At 37.9% G+C, this 14337-nt stretch overlaps 1 protein-coding gene across 2 annotated transcripts in view; it reads left to right on the top strand.

Moving 5' to 3' along the window:
* LOC140947144 (DNA-binding transcriptional regulator BolA-like) overlaps nt 1-14337 on the top strand; it is a 32399-nt gene that overhangs the window by 16050 nt on the left and 2012 nt on the right. For both annotated transcript variants that reach the window (XM_073396235.1, XM_073396234.1), the window contains exons 2-6: nt 11275-11351; nt 12178-12231; nt 12321-12372; nt 12532-12592; nt 14228-14300. In XM_073396235.1, coding sequence (XP_073252336.1) covers nt 11275-11351; nt 12178-12231; nt 12321-12372; nt 12532-12592; nt 14228-14300 — 317 coding nt within the window. The remainder of the gene's footprint in view (nt 1-11274; nt 11352-12177; nt 12232-12320; nt 12373-12531; nt 12593-14227; nt 14301-14337) is intronic.

Below are 14337 nucleotides of genomic sequence, written 5' to 3' on the forward strand. Positions count from 1 at the left end.
AAACTGGGTCTATTTCCCTTGTAAGTCCGTCGAGCGCGCGTGATAAAAACATATAAACAGCGGGGGATTTATTGACCGCCTATGCAAGAGAGAGGAGTGGGAAAGAACCGCGCTCGTTCTCGCGCTTCGCTGATGTTTTCAAAAAGAACGAAAAGAACCCTTTCAGTATTTGATGTTAAAATTTGAGAACAATTAATCTCATCTATGGTGGAAAATGTCTATTATTGGACAATTGCTTCCTGAGTTGCTTTTACTATCTTGAGGAGCACTCAGAGCCAATGAGGCGCCGAAAACTATCATTTCATAAAACAATGATAACGCTTGAGTGGGGTGCGTCTTGTGTTTGTGTGTAAATGGATCGTTTTTCAAATTTCACCATGTCGGCTGATTTGGGATATCAAAACAAATGCAAAAAAACTGGTTTCCTTAGCGTCAATTAATCTATCGATCATAACTCCGCATAGAAAATTTAATTATCTGGTAAGTATGAAAGTAACATTTCCTATTTATTCATCATAGGTTCATGTCCAGCTCCAATGGCAGTCGGAGAGACGGCAAGCGGAAAGTCCACGTCACTGATGCTTGTCAGAAAACTTCTTGGGGGTACCCTGATATCCCAGTCATCGGGAGAATCTGTGATGTCCGAGCTTGTGAAGAGCTCATTTCCGGTGTATTGGGATGACCCGGCCCATCCAAACACTCTGAAGAAAGTGCTCGTTTCTACTTTCCAAGGGGGTGGAAAGCAAACAAAGGGTGGTGGCAACGAGTTACCACTGACAACGTTTGTAATGACCGTCAACTTTACCTTGGATGAGGACATGAGGTTATATATTTTGTTTTGCACGTGAGACTCAACACAGAGGTTATTTAATGAAACATTTCCCTGTAGGGCTGTGAGCAACTCGGAATGGCGTAAATCCGTTCATGTCAGTATGAGTTTCCAGAAGCATCCAAACACTATGAGTAGTTCTCGGTATTCTTCAACTTAAATATGCAAGTCAAAAATGAAAAAACTGACACAATTTAATCACATACATTTCTACCGCATAAATCGGTCTTTCTCTCAATGGACAGTTGAGAAGCAATGTAACACTATTAATGAAAACAAACGTGAAATATATTTTTCGTTCCCTCTCTTACAGTTTTGTCGATATTCATGTTTGATTCTGCCGCGTGATGTTGTTATTAAAAGGGTAGATTGACAATGTTACAATGCTGTTGATCTTTAGCTTTGGAGACCATTGTCTTGACTTTTTGTATAAATCCTGAAACTGAATTCAGTTAAGAGATTTAACCGCAACAGGGGCTAAAAAGAAATACCAGCCACACTTTATTACAGAAGGTTTTCAGAGCAAATCATGTACCAGGTGTACTAATTTCTTCCTATTTTTTACAGATCGTTCGAGAGGACAACGCCCATTTTTTTTGAAAAAATTTTAACGAAATCCCGACATTCGGCTGATTTTATGGAAGAGAAAGGCAACGTTTTCACGAAAGCCTCTTTACATTGTCTTCCATCGGTAATCAGGATGGGCCTCGGACTGACACAAGGCAGCCTCCAGGATCACGTCACCTTTTTTAAAGAAAAACTGGTAGGCCTTCCTGGTCGCCTTCCCAGCATCTATAGCTGCTATAGATACTTCGCCTGTGAGGTGAGTATATTATTCCCGAATACACCTTTTTGTAGGAAATTAACGCTTCATGAAATTAAGGTATTGGAGATTAAGGCGACTTAAATTAACGCGAATTTAACAGACAACGACTGTGACGAGTTGTGGTTAACATTTCAAAATGAACATAATAGTTTACTTGTTACTTTCCATTAAAAATACGAAGGGGTTAAGCCAGTTCTCGGGTTATTTACAGCACTGATACTAGCAAGTCTGGGTGTCCACTCTGAAAAAAAAGCCATTCTTTCAAATATAGATGTCAAGAAATTCAAAGTGTATCGAGAAAGTACAATTTGGAACAAAAAGAATGAAAATTAAGGTAACAAGAATTAACGCCGACTTAAATTAACGCAAAACAAGAGAGGATAAAGCTTTATCCTCTCTTGCACAAAATAATTGTTGCAAATCAGTTTTGTCATGTTAAGATAAGTACTGCTCGTTCTGTTGCTACTTAGTATCCAAATACAAGCCGGGATTTTTTTATCACATCTACACTCTACAGATTGTCAGAGAGGTGGCAGATGATACGGTTATCTCAGAAGTTGACGTAGACAACCACCTAAAAAGTCAACTGATACCTTACGTGATTAGTCAGTACGAACGAACAAATGAAGTTCATGCTACTGTTAACCAGTTAATCGCTGATTTCATTACCGCTGTGGAGAAAACTAAAAGCAGAGACGAGGTATTTCTCTAATTCCTAGCTGGTCTATTGGTAGACAAAGGAGAGTTAAGACACGAACTCCAAAAAGCATATGTAATCGAAAGGTGACTGGTGAAATTGGGAAATTATTGTTTTCACGCGCCTTTTGCCAAAGTTATTTCCACTTTCGTGCCCAAAAAGGGGGCGGGGGTGTGTTGGTGGGATAACATTATATCTGACTTTTTCCAGATACCAATCAGATACAGTGGAACCCATCGGGTTAGTAGGGAAACCGACGGGACATGCCACAGTGATTCATAGTTCCTGTTAAAGCTGTATAACTTCAAACAAAATATAAGTGGTTTCATGACAAAATGAAAAAGCACCAACAATTTAGGGAAACGAGATATTATAATAACGTACTGCGCTGAATTTCCAAAACCCTGGCCGCGCCTGTTCCATTACATTCAAGTTTAAGCGATTTCCAACAAAAGTTCATTTTGCAATCTCATTTTACAAGTCATGCAACCCCATTAAATCATTACATATCACTTATGGATAACGATAGTTTAAACAAGAGAAAAAATTCTTCCAAAAATATAATAAAATTCTTAGTATAAAGGAAAAAAAAAGAGTTTATTTCTTTAATGCTCTTTTATTCTTTTATTTACTCTTCATTTTCCCTTTTCAGGTCTGCGAATGGCTTAAACCTTGCGTGAAAGTAAGGGGCTTAACAACAGGTGCTGCTATCCACATGCGCAAGGCAGACTTGGGCGACCTGCTAGTGAAGGCAGGCACACCTTATTCTCACACTAACTTTTCACAAGCATGCCGAAAAGTAGACGGTGCAAGCGTCGACTTTCGAAGTGACTTCGGAAATGGCCATAGGGAACTGTCAATCAAGATCCCTCGACAAGCTGTGGACAAAGAACAGCTTAAAACCATTGATAGCTGTAAGTTCAATCCGATCTCGTGGCAAGCAGAGTATAATATTCCAACCTTCTTTTAGTGATGAAACATAAAATGTCGATATTATCTGGCAATAAAACTTCAGTTTTGTTCGACATGTACCACCAAATGTACTTTGTCTTATAAACTTTGTACGGCCCTTTTGAATTTTCCAAAATAACAATATTGTTTTGTTTATTTTATTTATTAAATTTTATAGGGTTTAACAGACAGGACGCAATGATGCTCGACCCCGAAGTAGATAGTGAAGACCACGAAGAAGATAATGATGGAGGAGAGGGGACATCGTCCTCGTCCACTGTTTGTAGCAACTGCGAAAAGTTACAAATGCAGTTTAAAGAGGAACTAGCCTTCAACAGTGCCACACACGAGAAAGTTGTTTTGGCATTGGAGAAGACGATTGAAGAAGAGGGAGAAAAATGCAGAAAGCTACAGAAAGAGCTAGAAGACTCTAAAAGAAAGATCGACGAACTTCAAGGGATAATTGACAGGTCGGATGACCTAAGTCTTAATGCACCAGCTGTTGCTCAAAGTCTGGGCAGAATAATAAGAGGTATGTTATTTACTTCTGTTGTCAAATTTAATGATAGTTTTAGCGCAAACGTAATCTAATCCCGGTAAGAACCGTCTGCGAAGCAATGCCAAGATCCTTATTGTGGATCCTACCGGTTGTAACTGGACGTTAAAGCCACAAACAGATCGTTTTCACATGACGTCACAGTGGCCATATTTGTGTACAACACAATCCTGTAAGAATTGAACTCTTTTCAGATTTTTAAACTTTCTTTTATCCCAAGCAATTTGCAAAGCTGCCGACCAGGAGACTAAAAAGGATCTAAAGTCGTACGCAGGTTAAAAAAATCGGACAGTAGTCTTGTAAGATTAATGTTATAAATTAATAAATTAATAGATTAATGAGGTAATGTTGTACAATATTAATCTATTAATTCATCAATTTATAATAATAGTGATTATTATTATTTACAACAGTAAAATGCATTACTATACATCTTCTTATACCTATTTGAGCCTTAGTAGATGGTCTTCCTGTACAATAGGAGATGCAACGATAATGAAAAAGTAATGTATTACATGCTTTTTAAAAATTTCAAACAACCGAAACTCTGACATTCTAAGAGGAAGGTTTCTCATCGCCTTTTGGTTCAAGTTCTACTACTCTAAAAAACCTACTGATTTGGACATTACCAAAATGCTAACCCTGGTTAAGTAGTATTCAATAAAAAAAAAAGGTCTATAGATATCCTCATATTAAGAACAAAACGAATGAATTATTTTCTTACAACTTAACATCCTTTGATTTTCAGAACAGCCGGCTAGAGGACATCAAGAGGGGTCAGGTAAATAAAGAAAATATATTCAAGAACCACAGTGGGACATATAGGGAATCTTAGGGCGTTGGCCGGGATATGTGAATATTTCACTAAGTTATTTATGCAGTTTGTAATTGCACGGTCCAAGTCTAATTCCTGAGACGTCCACACATATTATTCGATTGTTTAAAACGTCATCACTTCCACGTAGGACTGCCTCAAAGCAAAAAATTCAGAACATGTAAATGACGACTATTCAATTCTCTGACCTGTTTACACTGAGGTGGGGGACCCCAGATAAGTGAGGTAATCCGCGACGGTTCACCCCACCTGTCATGTAAAGGTGATCAAAGTAAAATGAGAGATTATATGGACAGACGGGTTACCTCACCAACCTGTGGTTCCCCACCTCCATGCAAACAGGCTCTTAATAAAAGTGTTCGCATCTTTCCGGAAACAAACTTCCCATTAATTTCATGCGTTTAACTGTCCAAAAATTAACTTTAATGAAATTCACATATCCCAAGGTCAAGACTGGGCGATTCCATGTCCGTCCCATTACTCCCTATTGTATCCACAATTCCATGGTGATTTTTTTTAACTTCTGGTAATGACCACACTCGAAAATACCCGTGCACTAAATGCACCATGTAGTAACAAAATGAGAAACGTTCCTTTCTTATAAAAATTCGATACGATTGGTTATAAAACAAGGAGCACCACTGTTTCCAGCTTGTTTAAAGTGATTAACCGCATGCGCACGGATGTATTTCTTTGGGCATACAATAACGTTCACGTCTTTTTTTCCCGTTGTAGTCACACCATCGTTAAGCTTAATTTCCACTGCTCCCTCAAGTCCGGTCTTTGAGCCTACGCCATCATCGACACTGGGGGATTCATCAAGCTCAGGTATTACACATACTACTTCATCGTTATGTAACTTAGAAAGGTTCTCTGTGGTTTTTTTGTATGGTGAAATCAATGAGTGTGTGAGTTGATACAATGTTATCACTTGATTTAACATGTACAACTTCGAGGAAAGTACGGCCTCTGTTGAGTCATTGGCAAAGAATTTAGTAATTCCCTATCTTTTCTCTACACTTTGATTTTTAAGAGTGTTCATTATGGAACTCGAAGCCCACATTTCATATGCCAGTAACGTTTTTTTCTGGAACAGAATAAATTTGGTACACTAACTAAGAAGGCGATTTATAACCTTAGCGGCCAGCATAACATTTAATATTTAAATTTCCGTGTTCCAGTGCATACAACAACACAGCTTAAAAAATGCAAATTACTTTATGGATTTTAAAAACTTTTTTCCCCTTCTCTTTGACTAGCAGGTAGAGGTACTAAGAGGAAGCTTGCATTTAAAAGACGCGGAAGCACTCTTTGTAACCTGTGCACATCTACGAAGCAATCGGGGATGGTAAAGTGCAACAGCTGCACTCAATGGCAGCACACTAAATGCATTGGCATGCGCATGTCCGATTATGATAGTACGTTTCGGTGCTTCTCGTGTAGGGAGGAGCAGTGAACATAAAGTTTAGGAAGCTTGAGCATCCACAACGACGACACCAGCGAAAAAGCGATGTTAAAAGATGATTGGCATTATATCTAGCTTTGTGCTTATAACTCGTGTCGTTTAATTTTTTAAAATAGAGGCAAACGTTATTGGATTGACCTAAGCAGTTCATATCAAAAGTTATAAAATTTTGCACACATTGCAGTACAATAGACGACCAAGAATTGTTTCAAAAAGTGTGATGCAAGTACAGGGAAATTGTTCTTGTTCACGGTACCTGCTGCTTGTGACGTTCCTACCGTGGTTTGCTTAAGCTTACCTTATCCTAGTCATATGGTTGTATCGCAAGTTCAAGGCCCTTCAGACATCGGAAAATCGTCAGCTGATGTAACTAACTAAGGTAGTGAGCTCAGTAACTTTGGCTTATGACAATATGTTTCACCTGGACAGTCTAAGGATCTCAAAGAAGGAAATACCATTTACAGCTTAATAAAGCATGGAGTAATATTGGCAAGGTCATTGATCGCTTGCGTCCCAAAAAGAATAAGTATTCAAGATGTAATGATAAGATTCCTTGATAGTTCAACACTAGAGAGAGCTAGAGAGCCGAAAAAAAGTTTTTTGTTTGGGCAAGCCATTTGAAGAAGACACTATGTTCCATGACAAGGTTACATCAATTTTTTTCCTATATCGTTCTGTCAATCGTTACACTGAATTGTGCTATCAGTTTTAAGGAAAAGATGCCTGTTTTGCCAAAAGTGAAAGCCTATTTAACACATACTCTGTATATGGGCCACATAATAAAGCCATTGTTATAAACGTCTTTTTGTTGTTGTTGAGTGGGTTGACTGCTAAGATTTCTCATTTAAAAACCCAAATTTTGTGACATTTTATTGCCGCCTATCATCAGTGTATCATGTCTATCATCCTATATAAATCCGGAGAAAGGCGTGTTTCCTGTCGTAAAATACGCCATCGAATTTTCATTCTATTAACGACACAACAATCGAAAACGACGACGATGATGACCAAAAAAGTAGACAATATCTTTCCCTGTACTAAGAATGGATAGAAGAGACCAAAGACGAAACGAACACACACTCTTTTAAAGCCGGCAGTAACAGTAAAGTTCGCAATTGGGTAGTCAGTTTCAGTTCCATAGTATTTAGCTGAGTTGATAAATTAATGAAAAACTGTTCCCGAAACCTTGAGATAAATCCCTAGCTGCTATTTCTGCATCAGCGACAGCACGTCCACGAAAGTCAGGGTATGTGCACTTATGATTTAAACATGGGAATGAAAAGCTATTGACCTCATGTGCGCTGCGCATGTATTGTTAACGCGGTCATGTACGCGACGTACCTCTGCATTTTTCAGCCTTGAAAAAGTTATTGATACGCTAATAGTTGTCCAAATGTTGGGCATCTTATTCGGCCTTAGTACGGTCATGTTCTCATGTATGTTGGTAGTCTTAGTACGCTAGTACGGTTAGTACGGCCTTGTTCTATGCGCGTCTGTATTTTATTCGGTCTTAGTACGTTAGTACGCTTAGTACGGCCATGTTCTCGTGTATGTTGGTATTTTATTCGGTCTTAGTACGTTAGTACGCTTAGTACGGCCATGATCTCATGTATGTTGGTATTTTTTCGGTCTTAGTACGTTAGTACGCTTAGTACGGCCGTGTTCCATGTATGTTGGCTTTTTTTTCGGTCTTAGTACGTTAGTACGCTTAGTACGGCCATGATCTCATGTATGTTGGTATTTTTTCGGTCTTAGTACGTTAGTACGCTTAGTACGGCCGTGTTCCATGTATGTTGGCATTTTTTTTCGGTCTTAGTACGTTAGTACGCTTAGTACGGCCATGTTCTCATGTATGTTGGTATTTTATTCGGTCTTAGTACGTTAGTACGCTTAGTACGGCCATGTTCTAATGTATGTTGGTATTTCATTCGGTCTTAGTACGCTAAGTACGCCTAGTACGGCCATGTTCTCAAGTATGTTGGTATTTTTTCGTTCTTAGTACGTTAGTACGCCTATTACGGCCATGTTCTCAAGTATGTTGGTATTTTTTCGGTCTTGGTACGGCCATGTTTCTATGTATGTTGGTATTTAGATTTACCCTAATCACGTTAATACACTTAATACTTCTACGTTTGCTGCCTTTTTATAGGCCTTATAAATACCTCGATACACCAATTACGGACATGGTCTATGGCCACTGTATGGCCAAGAGTTCTGCATTTCTCAAACAAATGAGCTCGGACTCCAGCTCTTCACTAAACATACATTATGTCCTATCTTTTTTTACAGTAAATATACCGTAGTACGTTGTTCAGGCGTACTAAGAAAAAAAAAAAGAAAATTCGTTCCTAAACCTGGCATGGTATAATTCCGGTTGGAACGCCAAGGTAGTGGCTGTGACTATGGGTGGAATTGTTGGATAGTATAATATTCAGTAGGTTTCTTCCTCAAAGTAATACCCTCTGTCCTCGTCTCTTTACAATGTGTTTACGTAAATCAAGTTGCAGGTTAGTCTCTGAGTGCAACTGAGGGGTATAGGTTACCCAGACCATTAGGTACCAAGCTAACCCACCTGCTGTTTATTCATGATCTCAGAGTGTACAGAACTGAATGGTTCTTCTGAAGCCAAGGTGGACACAGCTTAAAGATTTACCAACTCTGCGATGCAGGACATGGGTTTACATTAGAACCCCAAGGAATTCCATGTAATACACATCAGGAGTGCATGATGCAGCACATCTCAGGCTAGATTAGCCAGTACTTATTGAAAGTTTGAAGGCAGGGCCTACCTATGATTTCTAGGAGTATGCAAGATCATGGTGCAGAATGAAAAGTGGACCCTTGAACTCATGGCAAAGGCTTACCTGCAAAGGATGTCGCTAATTTGGTCAAGTCCTCCTTCTGATGCCAAGCGTGTTGCAGCTTCTAACCAGTTTGCTCTTCCTCTGCTTACTCACTTGATGTGGACCAAGAACTGGCCCATCACTAAGCTTAGATTGATTGACAGAGAGGTGAGAAAGATCATTTGTAAGAGTGGAGGTAAACACCCACTCAGTTTCACAACTGTAATGTACCTTTCAAGAGACAAGAGAGGGTGTGGCTTATGATCAGTTGCACAGAATTGTAAACTCAATAAAGTCAAGGCAGTGGTGAAACAAGGAAGTGCTGTATATAAATGACTTCCCCCTTAGTGTAAGCTGTAGCACAGAGCTTTTTGCTGATGACAGTGTACTCTATCGTAAGATCGCATCTGTAGATGATTGTGTCGAGTTTCAAGATGACCTCTTGTCTGCCGCCTCCTGGTGTGACTTGTGGAAGGTCAAGCTGAAGTCGGAAAAGTGTAAGGCTCTACATGTTACCAAGTCCAATTGTCCTTTAGTTCATCAGTATGTGTTAAATGATAATAATCTGTCGGCTGTTGATAAACATAAGCACTTGGGCATTTGGATTGAATCTTCTTTAAGGTGGGACGCTCATATCAATTACATTGTTGGTAAGGCAAATCGAGTATTGGGTCTAATAAGGAGAACGTTTGGATCTAAGGATCCTGTGCCAATCAAAACAGCTTTTATCGCTTTAGTTCGTCCTATTCTGGAATATGCCTGCCCAGTGTGGAATCCATATTTGGTTAAACACATACACAGTATTGAATCCATTCAGCGTCGTGCTACTCGATTGATATGTGGATCTCATAATTCTTACACTGAAAGGCTCACTGAACTAAACTGGTCAACATTAGAGCTAAGAATAAAATATCTTTGCCTCGTTCAACTTTACAAGATAATTCATGGCTATTCTGATATTGATTATACCACATACGTGGATCTGACTGGCCCGACAAGAACTAAGAGAAACCATGACTTTAAAATCAGGCCTAGAGCAGCAAGGACAAACTATTTTAAATTTTCATTTTTTAATCGTTATGTTAATGACTGGAACTCTTTACCAAACTCCGTTATGTCTGCTTCCAGCTTGAACTCTTTTAAAACTTTATTACTTAATTATCTTTGTAAATAGTCATATCTTTATTATTTCCTACTGAATCTGGATTTTCTTTTTTATTTAATATCTAAGTATTAGTATTTTATCTAAGTATTAGTATTTTATTTAATATCTAAGTAGTTTATTAAAGAAAAGGGGAAGGGGAGAGGGAAAAAACAAAAACAAAACAAAACAACTAAATTTTGTTTTCTTTGTTTGTTTGTTTGTTTGTTTTTGTTTTTTTTTCTCTTAGTATCACATGATGTATAGTTATGTATAAGTTTTCTATTCTTAATTTTTTTATCTTTTCGTTTTGGAGGGCAGTTTTTATATGGGAATTCAGTTTCCCCCTACTGCTTTCCTTTACCTATTGTACTTTTATATATGTATATATATTTTTATTTTGTACATTGGTAAAAGGAATTATTAAACTTAAACTAAACTTAAACTTAAACTGTATCAGAACCCAGATCCCCCATGAGAGCCATTCAGATGTTTGAAAAGAAAGCTACTGAGAAAGGGCTTTCATTGTTGGTCACAGAAGCAAATGAGTTCACAGAGGAGCTGGGGACAAGTCTCCTGATGTGTATGGTAAAAAATACATAACTGAGGAGCGAAACCTTAGGAAGATTATATTACCACAGGGTGTGAAGGGTTAAAATTGTTACGGCTTTCTTATAACAAAAACACCCTTCTTTGAAGGAGGAATTTGGGCTAATGCTGGTAGCCATGCATCTGCAAGAAGCCAGGTTATTCAGACTTCACATCTACATAAAATTTTAAAATCATAGCATTTTAATCATTCAGAAACTTTTTTATGTGGCACAGCTGTCACTTTATTCTTATTTTCTGGGAAATTTTTCATAGCCCTTCCAAAAACCCACTGTTGAAAAATCATGCCCTTGCTCAAAATCATCATAAATTATAGTCACCTTTCTACCCTCCATTAATAAACAGCTTTCATTAACACAAGTATAAACTAAGACATCATTATTGATAGTGAGAGGGCAGAAAGTCTCTCTCTCTCCATAACTTCTCTCACCTTATCTCAACCATTAACCTAGCTCATGCTGCCAAAATTGTCAACATGCAATCAGTAGTAACGGTAACATTATTTCTCATGTTTTTTTGCAGGTTTTACAAGGACATTGAGCTTAATTACTACAGGGAGAAGACCCCTATTTCCCCAATTGCTATCAACAGCTTCTCAGGTAACATATGGCAAAGTCAACTGTAAAAAAATATAATAAAATAGTATGCATGATGTCTACCTTTTCAGCAGTCCCTCAGTCAAAGGGTGAGTTACTTCTGGTAGGTGGTCTATGCAGAGAGGTCCCCCCTCTAAATGGCGCAGGGATTTAATTTGTAGGTTCTCTGGTGAGTGACTGAAAATCCTGAATCTTCAACCCTGACCCTTTCCTAACACCTTCAGTCACATGTCCCAAAGTGGCACCTGCAAATTGTACCAAGCAAAAGGGGCACCTTATTTATTTATTTGTATTTATTTTGTTTTATCAGGACCCTATTGTAAAACACGTAGGTGAAGTAGGTTTCCTGAAAAAGATTGAATTTTATTTTTTTTAATCACTCTCATAATGCACAAGAGTCGGAGAGCTATTTTGTCATACTGTGTCTTAAAAATTATGAGTTGAAAGTTTGCTGATGTAATTTGTTAGCTGTAGTCTCAAACATAGCCATTGCTACTATTTCATGCAACCCTCTTTCTTTCTTTTTTTTTGTGGGAGGAACATTGCATGATGACCCAAGATAGAGATTCGTGAGAGACTGTGTAGATCAGACATTAATTTGGGTCAAGCCCCTCTGTGAAAATCAATTGAGTCCTTGTTTAATCCTGGAACAAAAACAGGAACAATGTGGAGTGGTTCAGGGAATGTTATAAATAGGAATCATTCTTGTGTCCTTTTAGACACCACTTAGGTGTAATGACTGGGAGCTGTACAAAAACGTTTTCTGATCTCTTTGAAATTTAAATCAGATTTCAAACATTAACATTATGGTATTCATTGTTAATATCAGAGAGTGATGTCTGTTCAAGCAGTTATAAGTCAAAAGCTTACAAAGGAGTTTAAGGTAAACACCCATGAATATTTGTAAAGATTTGTCATTTTAGATGTATTTGCAATAATATAACTATATACAAACTGCTTTTCTCTTTCCAGCCTGTCTATCTAGATGTAATCAATGAGAGTTACATGCATAATGTTCCAAAAGGTAATGTTTCCATTACATCTAAATATTATATAAACATTTTTGATGATATGTTTTAAAATACATGTTCAGAAGAAAGAAGAATGATACATTTTGTAAATTATTTTGTTACTAATAAACAACAAATTGAACTAAAAGTAAGCAATTCTGTATCTGTTATAGGTTCAGAAACACACTTCAAGGTTGTGGTTGTGTCAGAAAATTTCAATGATAAACCTCTGATACAGATTTGGATATGTTACTGGTCAAAATTGTTATTCAGACAGGTTAAAAGTTTTAAACCTAGGTTAATTCTCCATTTCCCTTTGTCTTGTAGCCATTATTCATGAATTATTAGGGCTACCCGTAGGTTGAAAAATTTTAACCCGAATTTAACTTTAACCTTAACCTCCTCCTTATTGAGCCGGTGCTACGTGTTGCCTTCAGGAATCAATTTTGTGCTGAAGCCAATCTAGTGACCTTAAGGTTTGTTTAGAGCAAAAATATGCAACAAATGGTACAGTCATTTCAGTGGAAATTCTAATGAATCTACTGAAAATTTTAGGAAAGAAAACGTTTCTCAGTTTGAATGCGATAGCTGATTAACACTAAGGTTGCTTAATATCGTAGACCAAGCCAGTTAATGGGATTTCATTTTGTTTGGTGCACCCTGGCATAAAACGATGGTTAAGTGGCAAACACACCCCATAAAGTGCACATGTGACCCACTCTAAACTAAATAATGTAAACTGGGTGGCAGTGACACACCCTAGTAATGATGTATAATGGGATGAGGGTGGCAGCAACACACCCTAGCTATGAGTGATGCTGTAAGATTGGTAGTACAGTATTGGAAAAGGCATCTTATGTGGTGTGTGCCCCACTCAGGAATGAGAAACTAAAGGTGGGGTGGGAACCCCACCCTTTCTGCTAAAAGTGCAGATAACAGTGGCAAGTGTGCATCCTAATACGTCCCAAATGAAGCCTGTAATGCGCTTGCAATGTAGTTGTATGTCCCTTGAACTGAGGGGCTTCTGGCAGATAACACATTAGGAACAGAAGGTGGAATTCTAATCTTGAGAGTAAAGCAGTTTCCTTTCTTTCTTATTCCACTATACATACTCGAGAGATGTTAGAAAAAGGTCTGGAAAGTATGGTGACCTTTAAATGGTGACCCGTTAAATCATACCATTGCTACACGGCTTACACCATATTATATGCAGGTTGAAGATAAATTAATGGAAATAATGCTTGCATGATTTGGAAATGATCTGTTGATACAGCAGAACCTCGCTCTTTGGACACCTGGACATAACAGACAGTTTCTGTGGCTAATTTTCTGTAAAATTAACGTGCTAGACACTATATGGCATGTCCCATCAGTGTCTGTATTATTAACTGGCTTCCACTGTTTTATTAATATCTAATATGTATAAAGCTTTCATAAACCTTGGAATGTTGTCAAGTGAAGGGGAAAAACTGATTTGCTGTGTTATTTTCTCTCTTCCTTGAAATCGTTAATTTTTGCCTGCAAAAATCACTAGCAAATTTGTATACATAAGTCCAGTAGTTTCTCACCACTACAGCCATCAAGGGGTCCCATACCTAAAATTCCTGTGTAATCTAAACACATTCTCAATCAAAATTGTTTGGACACTTTACTGTCTTCTTACTCTCCCAATGTTGGTGTACAAGATTTGGTGAGCTAAGTGCAATAAATATCATTAGGAGGATGAGGAAACAGGCCAGGAGTAAAAAAAAGCGTTCAGTTGAAGTGTGCCAACTATTTTTGTCGGAGACTGCAGTATTTTTTAAAAGAACTTATGACTTATATTTATGAGTTTAAATTAAATGTCACTTTGTGAGTCAAATTTCATCAACAGAGGCACCGGATGGTCAATGAAACATTAAAAGAAGAGCTGGCAACTGGTGTACATGCTTTGTCAATTCAGGTAATAAAATAATATTCTAAACTGAATTGATAGCTTT

The sequence above is a fragment of the Porites lutea genome, chromosome 8, assembly GCF_958299795.1.
Source record: "Porites lutea chromosome 8, jaPorLute2.1, whole genome shotgun sequence".
In the NCBI taxonomy this organism is placed as follows: domain Eukaryota; kingdom Metazoa; phylum Cnidaria; class Anthozoa; order Scleractinia; family Poritidae; genus Porites; species Porites lutea.